At 48.5% G+C, this 23,546-nt stretch overlaps 1 protein-coding gene and 1 pseudogene across 3 annotated transcripts in view; both read right to left on the reverse strand.

Moving 5' to 3' along the window:
* Positions 1-13,184: 13,184 nt before the first annotated feature.
* The window catches only part of DNPEP (aspartyl aminopeptidase), a 10,781-nt gene continuing 419 nt past the window's right edge, over positions 13,185-23,546 (reverse strand). The window contains exons 1-15 of one of the 3 annotated variants that reach the window (XM_014531144.1): positions 23,474-23,531; positions 22,961-23,056; positions 22,789-22,877; positions 22,564-22,677; positions 22,209-22,334; positions 21,863-21,993; positions 21,492-21,567; positions 21,271-21,378; positions 20,477-20,554; positions 19,487-19,570; positions 18,388-18,548; positions 17,883-17,922; positions 17,684-17,785; positions 13,683-13,850; positions 13,185-13,325 (exon numbers count right to left, since the gene is read on the reverse strand). In XM_014531144.1, the coding sequence (XP_014386630.1) occupies positions 13,275-13,325; positions 13,683-13,850; positions 17,684-17,785; positions 17,883-17,922; positions 18,388-18,548; positions 19,487-19,570; positions 20,477-20,554; positions 21,271-21,378; positions 21,492-21,567; positions 21,863-21,993; positions 22,209-22,334; positions 22,564-22,677; positions 22,789-22,877; positions 22,961-23,048 (1,416 nt within the window). In that variant the 5' untranslated portion in view covers positions 23,049-23,056; positions 23,474-23,531 and the 3' untranslated portion in view covers positions 13,185-13,274. Of the gene's footprint in view, positions 13,326-13,682; positions 13,851-17,683; positions 17,786-17,882; positions 17,923-18,387; positions 18,549-19,486; positions 19,571-20,476; positions 20,555-21,270; positions 21,379-21,491; positions 21,568-21,862; positions 21,994-22,208; positions 22,335-22,563; positions 22,678-22,788; positions 22,878-22,960; positions 23,057-23,470; positions 23,532-23,546 lie in introns of those variants that run through there. The other 2 variants (XM_005883470.2, XM_005883469.2) reach the window with 2 other exon arrangements.
* On the reverse strand, positions 14,335-16,492 carry LOC102263589 (annotated as a pseudogene).

Genomic DNA, 23,546 nt, shown 5'->3' on the forward strand with positions numbered 1-23,546 from the left:
ATTGGGGGGAGGGCCTGTGTGGAGAACGCCCCGCCTCCCCTCGCTGTCTGTGGCTTAGATTGCAAAGTACCATTATTTTTCCTGTGTCTGGCTTCCGCCGCCTGCTTCCCCTGGCAGATTTTGTTTTACCTCAAAAAGAAATTGATTTGGGGTCTGCAAACCGCTGACTTCCTGCATTCGCTCTGTGAGACATGGCTCTGTCCCGCTGCCGCCTGGTCCAATTCCCTGATGCCACCCCACCTCCGTGGCAGCATCTCTCATCCCCTGGAGTCCCCATTCAGCCGCAGCCTGTCGCTAGTCCCCCAGGTCCTGCCTGCAGCCCCAGGGTCCTCAAACCAGTCTGGGAGGGGCAGGTGAATTGACCCTGAAAGGAGTTTTTTGGGTAAAATAGGAATTTTGGGGGGTGAAATAGGCAGGTTTAGGAAATTTTTAAAATTAAAGGGTCCATGGAAAAAACACAGGGTTACAGAGTTGCAAAAGGGTACATTTCCATAAGACAAGGGAGCAGGGAGCAGAAGTTACATTTCCATAAGACAAGGGAGCTGGGAGTAGCAAAAGGTACACATTTACAGAATAAAGGGAAGGAGGAAGAACGCCTAGAGGGAATAGGAGAACAATGAGGGAGGAGAGGCTCACGTGTCCTGTGCGAGGTTCGACCTTTGAGCTCAGAAGTTGCTATAGTGACCAAATCAGAAGGGGGTGGTGACCAATCAGAGGAGATATCAAGGCATACAGATCTGCAGCCTTTATAACCCGCAGGGAAGAGGGACGTGGTGGGACTCTTTCCCCTTTCCCACGTGGGAGTCTGTACTTGTTCTTCAATAAATTTCCACCTTTACTATACCATCTTCCATCTGTGATTTCAGTCCGTGATTTCATTCTTCAACTCTGACAGACAAAGAGCCCGGGGAAAGCCATCCTGCCCAGGGAACACCGTGTGTTCCAGTCCAAAATTCCCGTATCAATCCCTTAGACAGAGGGGTGCAGGCACAGGTGGGCACTCCGCCCCCAGGGAAAGCCATGACCTCTGCTGACGTCCACCTCCTGGAGGGCTCAGCCTGTGCAGTGTGGCTACCAGAGGGGACCCGTCTGCAGAGTGGGGGGTGGAACAGGCCTCCCAGGGCAGCTGGGTGACCACCTGGCCCCAAAGCCATAGTTCAGCCTCCCACCTACCCTGCTGAAGGGGAACCAGGTGTGGTTTCCACCCAGTCCAGCTGCCTGCTTTGGGTTTCTCAGGAGGTGGCAGATGCTGTCTCCCTCTGCTGGCCGTTCCTATTACTGCAGAAGGGAGAGTCATCCTTGCCGCCCAGCCAGTGCTCACCAGGAGCCAGCCCAGCACATCATTCCCATTTCACAGGTAAGAACCAGGCCTCGTCGCTTCTCAGCCAGGATGGAGCAGAGCTGGATTGGGAATCAGGACGGTCTCTGCAGCTGATGTGTGTAGTCCCCATTTTCACGAACTCAGGAGGCTCCAGGGCCCTCTGTGCATTTGTGACTGTGGATATGTCGCTGTATCACCAGAGGTCCCTTCAGGGCACAAACTGGAAGGGTGGCCAGAACTTGTATGCAGCCTCTAGGATGGGAGCCCTCTGCTCTTTCCATCCTGCCAGGCGCTCCCCTCAGAAACAAGAGGGTACCTTGCATCCAAATGGGCAACAGACACGGGCCTGTGGGTATGGAGACGACCCCTGAGCTGGCTACAAATCAGATGAGGCAGGAGGTGCTGGAGCCCAGGCTCAAGTCAGAATATCTGTTCTGCAATTGTTGGTTTTAGTGTTCTATAAATATCAAGTAAGTCATGTTGATTAATGCTCAATGTTTTCATATCTGTATTGATTTCTGTGTGCTTGAACTATCTATTATAACCTAATATATTTGTGGAATTGTCTATATTTCCTTTAGGTTCAATCAGTTTTGCTTTGTTTTTTTGAAACTGTCATTTGATGCATCCACATTAGGACTGTTAAGCCCTCTTGAAAAACTGATCCTTTATCATTATGAAATATCACTCTGTATCTCTAGTAATACTGCTTATCTTAAGCCTATTTTTTCTGATAGCGAGATGGCCACAACAGCTTTCTGTTGGTTAGTATTTTCATGGTATATATATTTTCATTATTTTACTTTCAAGTAATCCTTGTCATTATATTTAAAGTATATCTCTCTTGCCTGGCTTGCATGACTCAGTGGCTGAGCGTTGACCTATGAACCAGGAGGTCACGGTTCAATTCCTGGTCAGGGCACATGCTCGGGTTTCGGCTCGATCCTCAGTAGGGGGCGTGCAGGAGGCATCCGAATGATGATTCTCTCTCATCATTGATGTTTCTCTCTCTCTCTCTCTCTCTCCCCCCCTTCCTCTCTGAAATCAATAAAAATATATTAAAAAAAAGATTTTCTCTTGATTATATTTTACATTTTCCTGCTTCTTTACCAGCTAATTTTTTCTTATGCACTGGATCTATTTGGTTGAGATATGGTAGCGACTTTGAATGATCTTCCTTTGAAGGGTGTTGACTTTGTTCTAACAGACAGTTCAATTTTGGGCAAAAAAACTTGAAGCCTGGCTAGGACAAGAATAGTTCAGTCCTGTCTTAGTCCAGGGACGTAATCCTTAGTCCTGGGACTTGGGATTTGCAGTTCACCTTGGGTGTGGTACTTGTAGGATTTCAATAAAGATCCCAAGGTGTTACCCAGTCCCTCTAATTTTATAGGCCCTGAACCCCAAACGGTCTCTCTAACACTGTGGAAGCTTCCAACATTTCTGTTCAGACATTTCACTTTTTCACTAGGTTCCTTGAAATCTCTCTGCAAATGTGTCATTGAGAAGGCAGCTAAGACTTTGAGGGAACTTTGCACATGGATTTTGGTTTCCCCTCTCTGTAGCTCACTCGTTTCCCAGATGTCTCCTTCAATTTCCAGCTGCTCTGGTGTTTGCCAGCCTCTGCTTCCTCGGTCAGTCACGCTGCCACTCTCTGCATGAGCCATATCTCCCCCTGTGCTGCAGGGAATGGTAGGTGAAGTGTCCTCAGGGGAAAAGCTTGTTAAATGTGGGATGCATAAAATCCTTTTTTCAAGGATTATATTTCACCTCATTTTTCTTGCTTTTGGCTGGTCTCCATGCTTCCATACAGTTATTTTTATATTTTGTCTTGTTAGTGGGAGGGTCTGACACAAGTGATTTTGTCACACCAGGCACTGGAGGTTTATCTTGTATCATTGATGTGTGTTACACATAATATTTTTTTTTACAAATAATATTTTTAAATTATTGCATAAATAATATGAGGCCTAGGAGCAAATGAGTGTGAACATTCTTTGAGAAGTATACTACTACAGGACACAGGGACAGATGCTCTTTGGGTAGGTTGAGCATAGGTGGGAGTGCTTCTCTCTCCACTTTAAGATGTCAAACTACCAGGGAAATAGCTATGAAAATGATACTGTGCTTTTATACTGTGCTTCTTTTTGGTATTTATTGGAGGGGCCCTAATTCTGAGAGCAATACTCTCAGAAGACCAAGCAGATCCTCAGGCCTTTTGAACTTGGGGTTCAAAGGAAGTTCCTTTCCCAAGGGGAAAAATGACTATCATAAAGTGTGGCAAATGGAGGGGTGGGCGTGGTTGAGGAAACATTGCAATTCATTTGTGGTCCTATTCTGCCTTACATTCACATTATGAACGATGTCTGGAAGGAGAAAGGGTTCAGAAACCAGGCCTCCATCCTCCACCAAGAATCCATTCTACATCCCACCCCAACGTCCCCTCTGTTCTGGTCCTATGTAGTTTACCTCAGAGGTTCTGGCTGGAACCCACCTGCCCTGGCACCAAACAAGACCACAAAAAGAGTTTCAACAAAAAACTCTTAAAAAATTCAGAGGTAGGTTGTCCGACTATCTCCTCTGACTGGCAATGCAGGGGGTGGGGGCTGGGGATGCCTCAAGGTTTTGCTCAGTGAAGGAAACAGTTCAAGGCAGCTCTAAAATGGGAGGAAACGTGGGATTTGTAATCTGTGTGCTTCTGTGCTGGAGGCTCCCCCTCTACAACATAAACCTCCCCTCCCCCAATAAATGACATGCTCTAATCGCAGTCCTGATTTGGGCAAGTTCTGAGGCAGAGTGACTCAGCACCTGCCTGACAGCTGGCCTCCCCTTGGCTCCACGTCTGATCTCCTTTCCTTTAGGTTCAGTCAAGGACCTTGACCTGGAGAAGAATAGGGTTCCACACTTTAGCACCATGGCAACCAGCTTTTCTGTGTGGATCAGTCACTTAGCGATGATGATGTCACCCCAGCGACCAATCCAGACAGATGAAGCATAGTTGCCATGGTGACAGGAGTCAGAAGCTGTTTCCTTGGAGAGCATGAGAGTCTGAATTCCCCCTGAAGTTCAGGCTGCCTCTGGGTAGAGTGCATGGCCAGCTGGAGACGCTCAGCTCTACTGAGAAAGCCCAATCCAATCCACCCAATGTCCCTGGACCAAAACAATGCTTCCTAACAGGTCGATCTGTTCCACTCTTGCCCTCTACCAGTACATTCTCCAACAGTGCTAGCCAAAGAGCATCTGTCCCTGTGTCCTGTAGTAGTATACTTCTCAAAGAATGTTCACACTCATTTGCTCCTAGGCCTCATATTATTTATGCAATAATTTAAAAATATTATGTGTAACACACATCAATGATACAAGATAAACCTCCAGTGCCTGGTGTGACAAAATCACTTGTGTCAGACCCTCCCACTAACAAGACAAAATATAAAAATAACTGTATGGAAGCATGGAGACCAGCCAAAAGCAAGAAAAATGAGGTGAAATATAATCCTTGAAAAAAGGATTTTATGCATCCCACATTTAACAAGCTTTTCCCCTGAGGACACTTCACCTACCATTCCCTGCAGCACAGGGGGAGATATGGCTCATGCAGAGAGTGGCAGCGTGACTGACCGAGGAAGCAGAGGCTGGCAAACACCAGAGCAGCTGGAAATTGAAGGAGACATCTGGGAAACGAGTGAGCTACAGAGAGGGGAAACCAAAATCCATGTGCAAAGTTCCCTCAAAGTCTTAGCTGCCTTCTCAATGACACATTTGCAGAGAGATTTCAAGGAACCTAGTGAAAAAGTGAAATGTCTGAACAGAAATGTTGGAAGCTTCCACAGTGTTAGAGAGACCGTTTGGGGTTCAGGGCCTATAAAATTAGAGGGACTGGGTAACACCTTGGGATCTTTATTGAAATCCTACAAGTACCACACCCAAGGTGAACTGCAAATCCCAAGTCCCAGGACTAAGGATTACGTCCCTGGACTAAGACAGGACTGAACTATTCTTGTCCTAGCCAGGCTTCAAGTTTTTTGCCCAAAATTGAACTGTCTGTTAGAACAAAGTCAACACCCTTCAAAGGAAGATCATTCAAAGTCGCTACCATATCTCAACCAAATAGATCCAGTGCATAAGAAAAAATTAGCTGGTAAAGAAGTGGGAAAATGTGAGCTATAATCAAGTCCAAAATCAAGGCACTGGTGTCTGGTGAAGGCCTACTTCCTGGTTTATAGAAGGTGCCTTTTTGCTGTAACCTCACACGATTTTGGGCTTCCCAGCCTCTAGCATCGTGAAAAACAAATTTCTGTTTATAAGCTACCCAGCTGATGGCCTGAATAGAACCAAAAGGTGGAGGAAGGGTCAATTGGCTCTCTCTGCTTGAGCCAGACATCATGTTCCTGGTTCTCAGGCCTTTGAACTTGGATTGGGACATCTGGAGTTGTATGAGCTGAGCAAGGATGGCTCGATGGCTGCTCTCCCTTTCCCAAGGGCAAACTGACCACTGGCATCAAAATGTTAAATGTGCATAACCTTTGGCTGCAGAATCTTTGTGTGGTTTCTTGGGTCAGGGCTGACATGACTGCTCTGTCGGGGACCCTAATGCTCAGCGGACACAGTGACCATCAAAAAGCAGAGTAAGGTCCCAGGCCTGCCTGACCTGGGGTCTAGAGGGATTTCTTTCTACAAATGGAAGAAAACCAAGACACATTTGAAAGCTGTGGGTGGGGATGGCTGTCATTCCAGCTGTGAGTTCACCTTGCTTTTCACTGCCTTCGAAATGATCTGTGGGAGGAAGGGATCTGAAACCAGGGGCTGTGCTCTCCGAACACCACACCCCAAACTTCCTGTCTCACCTGACTCTGGTCATGTCCAAACCCTGTCCATCTTGCCTCCAGAAAAGTCTAGAAAAAGTTTAACTGAGAATTGGCTTTAATAATCCAGATTTGGGTCAGCCTGAAATTGCCCTTCTTGAGAAGATGAGGGAAAGTGTGGGGGATTGAACGTTTCTCTCCGCCCTCCCTCCTCTCCCCCCCAGTCCTTAATCAGCTACAAGGTTGTGAGTCAAAGTAGGAAATAGCTCAAGGACATCCTAAAATGGGGAGGAACAAGGGATTTTCAATGAATGCACTGAGGCAGGGTTGCCACTCTCTTCCCCATCCCTCCCCCACAAAATTTTAAAAAAAAGTTTCAATAGCAGTCTTGACCTAAATAAGCCTTGAGACTAGTGATTCAGGAACTTGTAAAAGTCTAAAGTAGATTTCTGTAGGCGCTTCCCTGATCCCCACCTCTAATCCTGTCTCCTTCCTGGGATTTTCCATTAGACAGGCCTGGTCGGTCCCCTGAGCCTGAAGAAGAGTGGCAGTTCCTTATTTGCGTATTTGATAGAACCATGGCAACCAGTTCCCATCCTGAGGTCAGTCACAGGACCAACATGTGGTCTGGCAACCAATCCAAGCTAAGGAGGCCCAGCTACCATGGTGACAGGGGTGGAGACTAATTTCTTTGAAAGGAGTGAGGGGCTAAAGCACCTTTCAGATGCAGGCTGCCTTTGAATGGAGCCCAGCTAGGAGCTTCCCAGTGATGCTGCTGCCATGATCTTAGTCCAAGGTATCACCAGACCCCTGCTGGACAACTCAATAGCCCCAAACAGGCCTACCTCTCTCTCCCTCTTCCTTCCTCTCTGAAATCAATAAAAATATTGAGAGAGAGAGAGAGAGAGAGAGAGAGAGAGAGAGAGAGAGAGCCCAAATAAAGGATTTCAAAATTCCTGAAAGAATCTCATCTTAGGGAACAATAAAGTTTCTCTTCATGCTTGCCCCTAGAAGACAAAGATGGGGGACAGCAAATAGCAGACATACTTCCTAATCCCTTCCTTTGCAGATATCACTCACGGAGCATGAGATTGTTTCTGGCTAAAATCAGACAGGTGCTCCAGGTGCTCTCTTCATTCAATTCACTGGACTTCCCATAGCTCCTACCTGTACCCCTAACATTCATGCTCTTCCCAGTTGCTCTGTCTTCCAGACCACAGGCCTCACACACCTCAGCCCAGTGGTTTTGGTGGTGAAGGCTGCTTGCCCATTTCTCATGCAGGTCTCTGGGGTATAGAACCTGGGTGTCTTCTGGTCTTCACATGTTGAGTGATATCATCCTTCTAGAACAGTCCTGCAGGGTGAAAGGACTGAGAGTTGACACTTGGGAGAGTATGATTGGCCCACCCCAAAAACCAGAAGTTGCTTTCCCCAAAATGCACAGGGACCACAGGTCATTGGAGGGATCAGAGACTGGCTAGGGCACAGAAGTTTGCATTCTGCCCACCTTAGCATGTGAATCCCTGCTCTTACTAGCTCTGTGACCCTGGGAAATGTAATTAAATTTGCCAAGCTTCAGTTTTCTCATCCATGAAATGACTGACCTCAGAGGATTGGTGAGAGGATTAAAGGAGATAATACATATAACTTTCTTAGCACAGTGCATGGCATATAGTAAGTGATCCAGTGGGAATTTAATAATAATGCTGTTGTTTCTTAAGTGAGGTTGAGGATGGAAAGAGTGCTAAAACACTAAGGTATTACTCGCACATTAGACACTATTAGTAATAGTAGTAGCAATTTGAATTCAAAACTTCTGAACCTTGTGACCATGAAACTGATTTTAGAAAGGGTCAGACATATTTTTCTGAGGAACCCACCTTCCACGCTCCACCCCCACCTTTCATGTCTTCCATTGCCATACACTGAGTTGCCCACTGTACAATTCAGAGTCTGGCATATGTGGGGGTGAGGAGGGGTTCTGACTGGGGACCCCATTATTCCTGGCTCTGGAGCACTCAGATAGCACCAGTGGGTTGGACCAGTCCCAAGGAGATGGATGCTGTCTCTTCCAGATACTGTGCTTCTCTAGAGACCCAGTGTGAACAGCTTCCCTGTGACACTGGGAGGCCACCACCCCTGTCTCGCCCAGGGTCCGGGGAGGTAAGGGTCCAGAGGTGGGTATGATGAGAAAGCTCAGGCAGAAAAGTTTGGGGAAGGAGCTTTTAATGTCGAGGTGGGGATTCCCTCTCTACCCCTATATCTGACAGGCCCAGCCTCTCTCCTCCAGCAATTCAGGTCTGATCTTGAGGCACAAGCTGCTGAAGCAACCTTGCCAGGATTGGAAGACTGGGTTGATGACCTCTTGGAGGGGTCTGGCCAGCTGCCCTCCCACTTGGCTCTGTCCCTCTAAGGGCATGAGAATGGCATTCGCAGGGACGTTTGACAAAAGCCTTCAAAAGGCCCCAGTTGCATCCTCTGGATCTCACTCTCCCTTGGCGTAGACTTTCAGGTAAGAGTAGAGACTTCTGGCAAAGAGGCAGCCTATGGACAGACAGGAGAGCAGAGCCTCAGATGGCTACAAAAATCAAATGGACAGATAGGTGGACAGGCTAGGGCTGGGGAAGAAGTTTAGCTGCTTCCTGGGAGGAGAGTTGGAAGGAGTTCTAGAATCCTTGGAAGGATGAAGCATGGAACTGGGCGTCAGACAGTGAGGGCTGGAGAGTCCAGGTTCTTTTCCTGAAAGCCTACACAATTCAGGAAATGACCTTGCTACTATACAGACCCTCCTCAATCCAGGTAGATGGGGTAGGGTGGGAGAGAATCCAGGTTTGTTTGTGTTTGTTTTTTCCTATCCTGAATCTTTCTCCCTCTCCAGTTCACAAGCAGACCCTAACAAAGGTGCAAAAAGGTGGCAACCCCAATAAAAAGACAAATAACCCAGTTTTAAAAGGGAAAGGATCTGAATAGACATTTCTCCAAAGGAGATACTCAGGTGGCTAATAAGCACATGAAAAGATGCTAAATTCTATAGCCGTCAGGGAAAAACAAATCAAAATCAGGGTGAGATACCACTTCTCACCCACTAGGACGGCTAGAATAAAAAAGACATGGTAACAAGTGCTGGTGAGAATGTAGAGGAACTGGAACCCTTATAAACGGTTGGTGGCAGCTGTGGAGAACAGTTTGGTAGTTCATCAAAAGGTTAAACAGCCCTAGCTGGTTTGGCTCAGTGGATAGAGCATCGGACTCTGAACTGAAGGGTTCCAGGTTTGAATCCAGTCAAGGCCACATACCTCAGTTGCAGGCCCCTCCCCAGCCTGGACCCTGGTCGGGCACATGCAGGAGGCAACCAATCGATTGGTTTCTTTCCTTCTCTCTTCCACTCTCTAAAAATCAGTGGAAAAATAACCTTGGGTGAGGATTTAAAAAAAAAGGTTAAACATAGAGTTACCATATGTCCCAGCATTATCTCTATAACTATTATAGGTATCCACACAAAAGAAATGAAAACATGTCCACACCAAACTTCTATACAAATGTTCACAGCAGCATTATTCATTACAGCCAAAAAAGTAGAAACAAACCAAATGTTCATCAACTGATGAATGAATGTGATACATCTATACAACAGAATACTATTCATTAATAAAAAGAAGTGAATTGCTGATACATGCTACAACGTGGATGAACCTTGAAAACATTAAGCTAAGCAAGAAGCCAGTCACAAAAGATATGAAATGTGAAATGTCCAGGATAGGCAAATTCAACAAGACAGAAAGTAAATTTCTATTTTCTTAGGGCTGGGGGAGGTAAGGGGGAAGGGAGAATGGGTATGATGTTGAAGAGTATGCGTTTCTTTGGGATAATGATAAAATGTAATAAAATCGATTGTGGTGATGGTTGCACAACTCCATAAATATGCTAAAAACCATTAAATGGGCAATTATATCTCAATACAGTTATTTAAAAATCACAAATAAATGTAATTTAACAAAATGGAAGCATTATAGCTTAACACAGCTTTCCCAAAACCAGTTATTTAGGAACCACCAATATGATTTTTGGCTTATCTTTGTATCATTGTACTAGTACTATTATTGGCTTATTTTTTTAAAGTTGATTCATGTTTTTTTTAATTCAAGAAATATTATTTTAAAAGGAAGATTTTCCACTGTAAATGGAAAAGTCATTATCTCTATAACTATTATAGATAACAGTAATTATAAAAAATAAAGAAGAAAATTTAAAAATGAGAGAGAGAGAAAGCCCCTCCCCCCTCAGCACCCTACTGTGAGAGAAGCGGCTTTGGCAGGGGGAGCTGGACTTTTGAGGCAGCGATCCCTTTTACCTGTCAGGTAAAAGGAGACGGGTACCACGTGCAGTATGTACATGCAGGTATATGTGTGGGGTAGTGTTTTTGTGCATGTGTACTAGTATATGTGTGTGTTTGTGTGTATATATAAATTTGTGGTATATATGAATACCTGTATATATGAATATGTGTGCATGAGTATGTACATGTGTATGTGTGTGTGTACATAAATGTGTGTTGGCACATACATGCAAGCTTAGAAATGTCACCTGCTACGTGCTGTGGAGGAATCCAGAATGGGTAGATTCATGGTTCTCTCTGCATGTGGCTCTTTTTTGTTGTTGTTGCATTTGGCTCTCCTTTGTCAAGGCTTCCTTATTGGTTAATTTTTGTTTGAACATTTCAGTCTTCCTTGAGCTGTGTACTAAGCAAAGGGCTTACTAGGCCCTGGAAGCTGAGTTTAGTGGAGAGCAGCGCCCTCTGGGGGAAACAGAGAGAGATGAGCCAGGGGAAGGGGATTTTCCTGGAGAGCCCAATTGAAACTCTCATCTAGTCTCCATCCAGGGCCAATCCGGGAGCTTCTGGGTTTATTAGGCAAGAAGGGGGCATTTCTTTACTTCTAACAATCCAATCATTTTAGAAGCAACTCCTCTTTCCATTTAGAATGCTTCACTTTTGTGTTTGGAAGCCTTTATGCTTTTTTCTTTTTCCCTTAAAAAAAGTGTTTACCTTATGATTGTGAAAAGTAATGCAGATAAACAAGTGGATAAAATATAAAGGTGCAGCTCAACAGATTATTAGTGTGAACAACCATGTGATACTCTGCAGGCAACAGAACACTGCCAGTACCCCAAACATCCGCTTGTCCCTTCCAGATTACAGCCCTCTCTCTTCTTCCTCCTAAAGTTAATCACTCTCCTCACTTTGTGGGCATAACGTCCTTCTTTGCTGTTGTACAACATAAGTACACATTTGTAAAGACTAGTGTTCAGAAATGTAATTATATAGCATGCTAGCTTCCTAGGGCCACCACAACAAACTACCACAAACTTGATGGTTTAAAACAACAGAAACATATTTTCTCAGTTCTGGGGGCCAGAAGTCTGAAATCAAGGTGTTGGCAGAGCCATGCTCCTGCCAAAGGTTCTCTGGAGGGTCCTTCTTTGCCTCTTCCAGCTCCTGGGGATCCTGGCATTCCTTGGCCTATGGCAGCATCACTCCAATTACTGCCTCCATCTTCACATGGCCTTCTTCTCTGTGCCTCTAAATCTCCCTTTCCTTTCTCTTATAAAGGCAACTAGAGGCCTGTTGCACAAAAAGATCCGTGCAATAGGCCTTCCCTTCCCCTGGCTGCCGGCACCGGTTTTCCTCCGGCACCTGGGACCCAGGCCTTTGCTCCAGCCGGAGCCGCCTTCAAGCCTTCGCTGCTCCAGTCAGAGCTGCCTTCAAGCCTTCGCTGCTCCGGCCGGAGCTGCCTTCAGTCCTCGCTAAGTATGCAAATTAACCGCCATCTTTGTTGGTGGTTAATTTGCATACCAAACTGATTAGCCAATGGGAGGCGTAGCAAAGGTACGGTCAATTGCCATGTTTGTCTATTATTAGATAGGATAATCATTGGATTTAGGCCCACCCTAAATCCAGCATGATTTAATCTCAAGATACTTAACTCATTACGTCTGAAAGACTCTATTTCCAAATTAGGACATTCTAAAATTCTAGGTAGACATGAATTTTTGGGAGACACTATTCCATTCACTCAGTAGAATGTGTATTATTTTGTGTTTGACTTTTGTTCAATATTACATTTTAAAGATTCACCCATATTGCTGAATGTAGTTATATCCTATTCATCTTCATTGCTGTATAGTTTTCTATTGTATAATAACATTCCATTACAGTTCAGAGTAGGATGTGCTTCGAAGCTAACAAATCTTTAGGTTCAAGGGTCCTCATCTTCACAGACTTCTTCCAAGGCTCTGGTAGAAGCCCTAGCAATGTGTTCACATGATCAAATATTTCTTGCATGGTTTGCAAAAGTAATTTGTTATATTTTCTCATGTTAGTAGTGCCTTTTTCTTGTCTAATTGCCCTGGATAGAAACTCCAGTATAATGTTAACTATAAGTGGCGAGAGCAGCCCTAGCTGGTTTGGCTCAGTAGATAGAGCGTCGGCCTGCAGACTGAAAGGTCCTGGGTTCAATTCCGGTCCAGGGCACATGCCCGGGTTGCAGGCTTGATCCCCTGTAAGGGGGGCGCAGGAGGCAGTGGATCAATGATTTTCTCTCATCATTGATGTTTCTATCTCTCTCTCCCTCTCCTTTCCTCTCTGAAATCAATAAAAAAATATATTTAAAAATAAATAAATAAAAGTGGTGAGAGCAGACAGCCTTGTCTCATTTCTCATCTCAGGGGGAACGCTTTCAGTGTTTTTCCCCTTTTTAAGTGGGGGGCTGGCTAATGCTCAACGCTGAGACCTGAGGGCTAAGCTGGGCTTCAGGACTATTGTGGGAATGGAAGTAGGGAAGAGCATTGAGGGAGGACTGAGGATGGGAGAAATGACCTTCCCATTGTGGGCCCACCCACCTTTCACACACTTCAGGCATGAGCTTCAGGAAGAAAAGAGATTGGAAATCAGCTCCCAGGAGTTGTGGTCTCCTCTACTTGCATCCCAACCTCCCGTTCTGGTTCCAGAGGTTTAAGCCCGGCCAAACTCCACCCCTCCAATCACCAAATAAACACAACAGAATGAGTTTAAGTGAAAAATCCACTTTAATATTCTAGCTTCAACTCAGCTGAGAACTTCCCTTCTCCAAGTGCAAGAGAAGTCTTTCCAAGAGGCCTCAATCCACTAAGAGGTTACGGCTCAGAGAAGGGTACAGCTCAAAAAAGCCCTAAATGGGAGGCAACATGGAATTTGCAATCAGTAGAGACCAGATGGGGGTGCCCCACCACGCACCTCCCACCAACTTGGGCTCCAGCAAGAGAAGCATAGTTGTTTCACCCACTTACAAGTGCTGCAGTCTTATCCCTGATCCCCTCTCTGTCCCCTCATTATCCCCTGGGGGCTGATCAAGGCACAAGTCTTGAGAATAATAGGGACCCTTCTTTTTCTACTTGGTAGAACCAAGACAACCAGCCCCATCACCTAGGCCAGCCATTTAGTGATGGTGATGTTGCCCCAGCAACCAATCCAGGCACTAGACGGGGAAAGAGCCCAGCCCGATGGTGATGGGTGGGGTGGGAGTCACCTTGAAGAGGGTGATGGTCTGGAGCACTCCTGTGGTGCAGGCTGTCTCCCGGATGGAGTGCATGGCCAGTTGAGGGCTGCCTAAATCCAGTACACGCAGCCCCAGCCGAGAAGCCAAGATAGGTCCAATGGTGGTCCCACAGGGAGAGTCATTCCGGACCATGAGATCCTGGGGAGAGGTGAAGAGATTTTTGAGTAACATGTGGTCTGTGCTCGTTAAGGCCAATGAGGAAGTCACCTTACAACTTCAGGGCTGAAAGGGGCCTGGCAGATGGTTTACTTATACCCCCTTGGAGAGTGGATGTGACCAGCTAAAATCACAAAACCAACATTAGATGGCAGGCAGGGGAATTAAAGGAAAAAAGTATCCTTTATGCCACTCTCTCGCTTAACACATACTCACCCCCATATAACACACAAAGAAAAACCACTGTGTAGTTTTGCTATTGACATTTTTAAACTATTTTCTTTATATTCTTGTAAAAAACTATATAATAAAATCATGTTAGATATCAAGACTTCAGTATAAGGGAAAAACAGAATTATAAAATCAAATTAAGTAATAACTATTCTTATTTTTTAAGAATTACAGTATTACCTCGAGATTTTCAAAATACATATATTATGAATTTTGACATAATAGCTATGCCCTCCCAGTAACAATGAACACTCCTGGTGCCAGACCATGGTCTCCGATATCATTATCTATTAAAAGCTACCAAGTCTGGGGAGAGAAATGAACAAGATGAGCCTGTAGTTTCTTGTAGTGCCAAAAAGCAAGAAAACTTTAGCCATGTCAAAATACACAGGCATTAAAAGTGGAAGGATATCAGGTAGTGTGATTCCTCCAACGTTGTTCTTTCTCAAGACTGCTGTGGCTCTTCAGGGTCTTTCGTGGTTCTAATTCTGTGAAATATGCCATTGGTAACTCCAGGAACCATAACTCTGGTTATGAATTCGAAGACAGACAGTACAAACAGCAGTTGGGTGGAACTGGACTGCAACTATCTGTTTTTTCCCTTTGAGGTTACAGAAAATCGGCACATAGACAAGGCAATTAATTCTCAAAAAAACACCCGTCTCCCTCAAGTCCCACGGTGAGCATACGGTACATCACATTCTATTCCACAGCTGCATTTTCTTTTGAGTCTACAGGGTTATGACCAATTCTTTCCGGAAATAGTAGCTTCTCACAAACTCCTCCCTGATCGGTAAATACTGTGACATTTCACTAGGTTCCATGAAGAGGAAAGGTGAAACATGCATTAAATTAGCAATTTTGCTCTCTTGTGACATATGTACTTGTAACATATTTTGTTAGCCTCATGTCATTCATTCTGATAAGCACTCCATCAATTATCAAGAAAAATTACAATAGCAAAAAAATAAAAGCTGGAAGGCGTTCCTCTAATTTTCATACTTAGGCTTGAAATTCCATGATCATGAAGCTCATCCTCAAACAGAACTTCTTCAAACCTATCTGTGTTCTGGCTTTCCATTTCTTTGTATCTATAAGATCTGTTGTAGGCACAACCTTTAACTTGAGTGGCTCTCCAAGAAATGCTCCTTATAATCTGTGTCTCTCTCCAGAGTTGTATAGGTCCACTTGTATGGTTTAATAACCTCTGTGGAGTGTTCACCCTCCATCCTGCTTTCCCGCCACTCTTCCACACAGGCTACTTTAGGCATCTGTGGCACTGAACTCAATGCCAAAGCCATGCTGGATTCTTAAAACATTGTCTCCAAACATCATTTTGGGGAGAGATGGCATATGCAATTTGTCAGCTAACTTCTCCACGGCCACCGACTTCATGATGTGGGCCTTGGTTGCCATCAGCTTCCAGGGCCTGGAGAAATCCTCCTAGTGGCTGTTCTGGAAGCTGGGGATCATCATGGCCGAGGTGGGGCCCACATGGACCTCGTGGAACAGGCTGGAGTGGCGGCAGTGAACAATGGTTCCCCCGCCTCAACCTTCAAATTATTACTGCTTATTGACAATGCACTTGGTCACCCAACAGCTCTAATGGGGACATACAAAGAGATTCACGTTTTCACGCCTGCTAACACAACATCCATTCTGGAGCCCACGGATCGAGGAGTAATTCTGACTTTCAAGTATTATTAAAGAAATGCATTTTATAAGCCTATAGTTGCCTTACAAAATGATTCCTCTCATGGATCTGGCAAAGCAATTGAAAACTAATAGAAAGGGTTCACCATTATAGAACATTCACAATTCATGGGGAAATGGTCATAATATCGACATTAACAGTTTGGGAGAAGTTGATTCCAACCCTCACGGATGACTTTAAGGAAGTAACTTCAACTTCAGTGAAGGAAGTAACTACAGATGTGGTGGAAATAACAAGAGAACTAGAATTGGCAGTGGAGCCTGAACATGTGACTGAATTGCTGCAATCTTGTAAGATTTTAACTCTAAGGGTGAGCAAATGAAGTGGTTTCTTGAGATGAAATTTACTACTGGTGAAGATGCTGTGAGGATTGTTGAAATGACCACAAATGATTTAGAATATAACACAAATCTGGTTGCTAAAGCAGCTGCAGGTTTGAGGACTGACTACATTTTTGAAAGAAGTTATACTGTGGGTAAGATGCTATCAAACAGCACTGCATGCTACCGAGTAATCATTTGTGAAAGGATAAGTCAATTGATGCAGCAAACTTCACTGTTGTTTTATTTTAAGAAATTGCCAATCACCACAACCTTCACCAACCACCACCTGATTAGTCAGCAGTCATCAACATGGAAGTAAGACCGTCCACCAGAAAAAAAGATTACAACTCGTGAAGGTCCAGATGATAATTAACATTTTTTAGCAATGAAGTATTTTTTAATTTATTGATTGATTCTTTTTAGAGAGAGAGGAGGGGAGAGAGGAATGGAGGGGGAGAGAGAAAGAGAGAGAGAGAAACATCACTTTGTTGTTCCACTTATTTATGCATTCACTGGTTGATTCTTATATGTGCCCTTACCAGAGATCAAACCCACAACCTTCGTGTATAGGGACAATGCTCTAACCAACTGAACTACCCAGTCATGGCCAGCAATAAAGTATAGAGGGAAAGAGACAAAGCCACACCACGCCATCAGCCAGCATTTTAAATTAAGGTGTATACATTATTATTATTACTTTAAATATATTTTTATTGATTTTAGGGAGGAGTGGAGACACAGAAACATCAATGATGAGAGAGAATAAATGGTCAGCTGCCTCCTGCATGCCCCCTACTAGGGACCAAGCCCAGAACCCGGGCTCGTGCCCTGACCTGTAACCTCCTGCTTCATAGGTCGGCGCTCAACCACTGAGCCACAGCAGCCAAGCTATACATTACTTTTTAGTCATAATGCTATAGTACACTTAATGGACTGCAATACAGTAGAAACATAACTTTTATGTGCACTGGGAAACCAAAAACTTCATGTGAATAGCTTTATTGTGATATTCACTTTATTGTGGGAGTCTAGAACCGAACCCACAATATCTCCGAAGTATGCCTGTGTCTACACCTATACCTATGACTAGATGGGCCACTGCCAAGGGAAGAGTGAAAATGAACAGTTAAGAGTTCCAAGCCCCTCAGTCCTGAAGTTCCCTTAGGGAAGCCCCCAGAGTGTGTAAGAGAGACACAGGGGAGGTGGGAGTGCTGGATGAGAAAAGGGCAGGACTAATTCACCATGTGCCATAAGCACACTGTACCTTTAATCCTCAGAGAAATCCAGCAGAATAGGCATCGTCATCAGCCCCATTTTACAGGTGTAGAAACTGAGACTCCAAGAAATTAGAAGACTAGTCCAAGGTCACAGGGCTAGTACCACCGCAGAATCAGCAGGGATCCCAGCTCTGCCTATATCCCAAACCCCTGTTCTCCTCACTCTACTGGGACCCTCTCCACTCAATACTGTCTACCATGGTCCCCACTCATTGGGGGCCCATCCGCTTGTGCCCCTCTGCTCCCTTCCGAGGCAGTGCCAGCTCTCACCTGCAGGGGCACCCCGACATTGTTGGCCACCCTGCGGATCAGGGCCTCTGAAACGGCATTCGAGGCATAGCGCTGCTTGTTGTTCACCTTGATCACAGGGCCCTGGGGAGAGGGAAACCAGGAATCAACGGTGAGGCAGCCATGAGGCCCAGAACCAGCCAAGCTGACAAGTTCTGAGAAAGAAACAGGGGCACCTCACCTTGTGGAATAAGGGCCGGTGGTTCTCCTCATGCTTATCCCTGTAAGAGACAGTTTAAGGGCAAGAGATGGCAAACAGGAGCCGGGCCTGTCAACACCCACCTCTTCCACAGCAGACATCACTAATGGATCACAGCATGCTTCCCCACCAGCCCGGCAGCACCTGAGTCATGCCAAACAGTGTTCTAGGCAGCCTCTAGCGATAGATGGAAATAAGTTCGCAGACAGAGCTCAGGCATTATGTGACTTTGGCCAAGCTCAGCCTTGGAGCAGTCAAGAGGAAGTTTCCACTGAACCTCCCAGTTCAATAAGGGGAAGGGGGAAGAAGCCACGGCTCTCCCGCTGTGTGAAGACTGCATGCCCGGCACGGCACACTCACAGGTAGTTGGGGTGCACGGCATGGGCCATGCCCACTGAACCTCCCAGTTGAATGAGTAAAGGGAAGGGGGAAGAAGCCAGGGCTTTCCCGCTGTGTGAAGACTGCATGCCCGGCACGGTACACTCACAGGTAGTTGGGGTGCACGGCATGGGCCATGTCTGCGCTGATCATGTAGGACTTGGGTATGGCTTCCTCGAAGGCCGTCAGGTGCTGGGACGAGGCCGAGATCCGCCGCAGCACCAGCTCCGTCAGCAGTGACTGTGCCCCTTGGGCACTTTCAGACCCCACCTGCCAACAGCAGAGACCTGGCTCTGGGGGTCTGGGCTGGAGGCCAGGGAGAGGGGCCCAAGGCCCACACTGGCCCAGGACCCCACTGATTCACTGGGTGAGGAATGTGGGATGTTATCAGCAACTTCCCCAACCCTGTGCCACCAAAAACCTGATGGTGGGCTGGGGTCAAACTAAACCTCAGTCATCTCTGGGGCAGAAACAGCACTTTCTAGTGGGCTCCCTGCACGGCCCCCTTCCTTCTCCCGACCCTGGTAACCAGGGCTCGGCACAGGTGCCCCACCACAAGGATGAATCTTCTTTTACGCATGTGACAGAGACTCTGTCCATGGCATCTCCTATAACAGGATATCGCTAAGCACATGACGTGCCAAGGTGAGGTGACATTCCTAGTTTCCCCTGAAGCTACACATGGCCGTGCTCAGTTCTGTGGAATGTAGGCAGTGATAAATGTCGTCTTTGGGTCATGCCCTTTAAAGGCTGGGCAGGCACTCCCCCTGTGCCCTTTTCTCCCTTCCTACTAACTCAGTACAGACGCAATGGCATGAGCTGGAACAGCCACCCTGGGTCCTGAGCTGGAAGCCCTGTGTTCAGGATGGCAGAGGCCTGTCCCGAACTGCTAGGTCTGACCTGTGCGGTTACATGAGAGAGAACCACCCAGCGGTTCCAGTTCTGTTACAGCGTCTGAGACAGCAGCCCAGCACCAGCAGGCATGAGGACCCACCATGTGCTGCCCTGGGGCTTTGAGGATGAAAGGGCACAGAGAAACTGGGAGGTGTGGTCACACTACAGGCAGATGAAGGCTGACCCAGAGGGGACCAAGTGCTAAGGGAATATAGGCAGCGTCTCCCCTGCTGGCTCAGTGGGCACCTGGCATGGGATGGCCATGGAAGACTCCCCAGAGGGCCCCCCTCCCCCGCTCAGAGCTCTCCGCATACCTCTTCATTGTCATAGAGGGCAATCATGCGCACATGGGGATCAGCAGCCAGGGAGGCAGGGGCCGCGCAGGATTCGATCAAGGCCTGGTTTGAGGGGGGATCAACAGCATCATCCTCACCCCTCCTGTTTCTGTAACTCGGCCCACCAACACCTCGGAGGTGCCTATCCCCACCCGCCTGAGGGCACTGCCTGGGAGAGGGTGGTGTGGTACCCTGAGATGGGAGAAGCCACCCTTTGGGGTTCTTCTCCCACACCTTCCCATGCAAAAGACAAGCAGATGTGTAGGATAGAGGGGAAGGGCTGAGAATCTCATAAAGTCCAAAGAACCACACAGATCATGCAAACTAATTGGCCTCAGTGAAGAGACCGAGGTCCAAGGGAGTGACTGTGGTTCCATCAGGGTGACATGACTGGCTGGCTGGTGGCAGAAGTGAGTATGTGCCCCAGGCCTAGCTCTGGCCTCAGTGACAGCCCAAAGTCTGTCTCTAAGAACAGGATGGGAGGGAAGAAGAGGTGTAAAAAGGGCAGAGGGAGGGGCAGGGGTAAGAGGAGAAATGGTGGGAATACCAAGGTGGCGAGGAGGAAGAGATCCCCAGGCACAGAGAGAAGGCTGGGTGGGCTTAAGCCTGAGGTAGGGGGATGGGAGAGGAGCAGGGAGAGGCGGGTGATACTGCCTGATGGGCTAAGGCCTTTCCCTGGAAGCAGAGTTAACTTAGAAAAGAGGCAGCAGGAGCAGGGTTAGGATAAGACACCGTGTGCCCCAAACCTCTCAGCCTTCCCCACTGCAGCCCCAGCCTCCAGATCAGTGCAAGGATGGAGCCAAGAGGCTGCAGCATTTAGACCCCTCCCCATGGCCCACCAGCACCAGCACACTGGGAGGGGTGGGGGCTACAGCTATCTCACAACTGTTGGGGCTTCAGACGGTCCCCCCACCCCATTATTCCACCTCCTCCTGGGGCTGTGTGCCCCCTGGGGGTGCCCCAGCTCACCTGCAGGGCACAGAAGCAGCTGTGCAGATTGTCCAGTCGAGGGGCAAAGATGAACTCCTCATAAGCACCACCCAGCACCTAGGAAGACAGGAGTCAGCCTGACCTTTAAACCCTCATCCCGACTCACCTGCGTTTCCCTGCTCTCAAGGGCCTGAGCTGGAGCTACCTCTTTGGTTCCTTGCGCAACCTCTCCCTGACCTCTGGCTTAGGACTATGATACTGCTGTGCAGGGCTGAGTGGAGAATGGGGCTGGGCTGGGGCAAAGAGAGGGGAGGTTGCAGGCCTGTAGCTCCTGACAAGTTCCTATGGGACAGGAAAAGAGAGAATCTGAATGGTCACAAGAAAAGCTAAGGAAATAAAGAGACCAGCCAACATACAGAAACTTAGTGCATGTTCAAAGAGGATCGAACATCCAAAGCCTTAACAATGTCCTATGGTCAGCAACTGGGAGGGACGCGAGGGCAGACTCCAGAAAAAGAGTGGGTACATCGAGGCCTCTTGCCCTCAGAGGTTCAGAGCCAGTGTGGGTCACAGAGGACAGGGCCACCTGTGGTAGAAACTCCTAGGGAATCTTGGAAAAATGGATTCCCAAACCCCACACCAGAAAGTCCGGAGGCAGGTCTAGTGTGGGAAACTACCATTTTTTTGACAAAGAGGTAGGTGGTGTCTTCTGGGAAGAACAGAAATGAGAGTAACTGGGGGACTGGCCGAGTTGATGAGTGCTTCGGGGGCACTCTGGGACAGGCTGGGATCCCTGAGGTCCCCCCGCCATGAGATCTGCAGCCGTTCCTCACCGCAGGCTGGGTGTCTGCAAGGCAGAGCTCCATCTCCAAGATGTCCTCAGGGCTCAGCCCCAGATGGCCACAGAGAAGGGACACGAGGACCGAGTGGTGCCGGTCATCCTGCAGCGAAGAAGGATGCTAGGAGGGTCTGCTCTTCCCTCCTCTCCCATTCTCAGGGGATCGGTCCCTTCCCCACCTGCTCACCCCTCCCGGAGAGCAGGGGACTGTCTTACTGCAGCATTGAAAGGCCCTGGCTCAGCGTTCTCCTTCTCCAGCTCCTCCTGGACTGCTGTGGCAAGGATGGGGACTCTGTGGGGAGACACATGAGGAGGGGCTGTGGGGAGGGCTAGAGGGCACAGCAGGGCGGGGCACACCTCAGCTCAGGCATCTCCTGATGGGGTGCCCTTGCCCTTCAACTTCTAGTCCCCCCGCGCCCCTCAATGGCAGAGTAGTGAGGGCCCGTGGACATCACCTGGGTCCCAAGAATAGAACCTGAGGGTGGCTACCATTAGGTAGTACTCTCCCAGGTCCCACTGGGGCTCCTTCCATCACCTGGTGCCACACCCCATCCCTCCCAGTCACCACAGCCCTTGCCCAGTCTCACAAGTGCGTCTCCGTGTTGGGCCCAAAGTTCTCATTGACATTTCGCTGCAGATGGATGGCCAGGTGTGGGATGCGAAGAATGGGCCGGTCCACATGCACCAGCCGCTGCTCCAGCCGGTCTGAGGTAGGGCACTGTGGCCAACCAGGCCTGGTCAGCCCAGGCTGCCTCCCAACCACAGTCGGTTAAAGCCCCCACTTCACACAAACTAACCAAGGTGGTCCTCTGACCTGGACCACCCCAACCCCCTCCCCCAGGGGGGCTGTCCACAGGTTCCCTGAAGGAAGGTGACAGTCAATCTTCAGGCAGTTGAAGGTGAGAACCTCCCAGGTTCCCTTCCTGTTACTACCTTGACAATGACGCGTCCAGCCAAGGTCAGGTCACGGTCAAACCAGGTGCTCCAGATGCCACCACCATAGGTCTCCACACCAACCTGATGGAAGCCCACCTGGCTGCGGCGAGATCGCCGCTTCACCTGAGTGTGAAGACGGGGGATGCGGAGTCAGAGAAGGCTGCGCGGCATGATCTGGAGATGAGAACGACTGTTCACAGGCTAAGTCACAGAACGAATACTCAGGACAGAGCAGGGCCCAAAGTGCGGAAGAGGCCCCGCTCCAGGGAGCAGTGCCCCGGAAATGTACCTCCTGGCTCTCTTCTGCCCTGTTCCCTGCCCCTCCCAGCTCAGCACAGCCCTAGTTGCTTACCCGAAGGCAGGGGCTGTCCGTGTGGGCACCAATGAGGCTGAAACCATTGCCAGGAACATACTGGCCTCCCACAGCAAAGGCGATGATGGTGGAGGAGTTCCTGGTCAGGAAGTACTGGGGGCGGGGGAGGGGAGGTTTTGAATCGGATGAGCCGGCCTGCTGGCATACAGGACTTTGAGCCCCGGCCTAAGGACCTGCCTTTTGCCCCTACCCCATCCCTGGTACCTTGCTCTCGGGCTTCAGGTCCCAGCTCTCCGTCTCCTTGAGTTCATGGAAGCCAGCCTGGAGGAGACGGCTGCGACACTCGGCCACAACTGTAGGGAAAGACCTTGCTCACAGCGATGGAAGCCGGTAGGGGCACACTAGCTCCCTCTCCTCCGCTGCCCTGGGCACTGACCGTGGAAAGGAGAGGGACTCCGGTTCACGAACTTGAGGAGTTCCCGGGCCGCAGCCTGCACCGCCTCTTTGCTGGCCCAGCCGTTCATGGCCACCTAGGGGAGGGGGCGCTCAGAGGCTCCAGGGACTTCCACCCCAACCACGAAAGGGACCGCTCCCAGGCTCAGGCTGCTGCCTCCCCTAGCTCCACGGAGAGACCCAGCCTGACCGGACCTCAATCTGCAGAAAGCTCCGGCGCTCGAGCCAAAGTATCCCAACCCAGCAGCGATCCCCGCCCCGCTCGTCCAAGACGCCGCGCCCCGAAGCCTTAGCCCGGCCCCTAAGTCCCGCCCCACGTGCCCGCCCAGCCGAGAAATCCCGGTCGGGGTCCCTAACTCCGAGCCCGCCGGCACCACGTGCGCGACCCCTTTCCGAAAAGAAAGCCCTGCTCTCCAGGGAATACCCCGACTCCCCTCCAACCGGTCCCCCGGTCCCCCCGCCCTCCGTCTCTCGCAGGCCACCCTCTTACAACCTCCGGACGGCCAGGTCACGCGGGGCTGGGCTTTCGGTTTTGCTCTGGGATGGGCGCCGCCCCAAACCCGCGTGCT

Source organism: Myotis brandtii, unplaced genomic scaffold (genome assembly GCF_000412655.1).
Source record: "Myotis brandtii unplaced genomic scaffold, ASM41265v1 scaffold79, whole genome shotgun sequence".
Taxonomy (NCBI): Eukaryota; Metazoa; Chordata; class Mammalia; order Chiroptera; family Vespertilionidae; genus Myotis; species Myotis brandtii.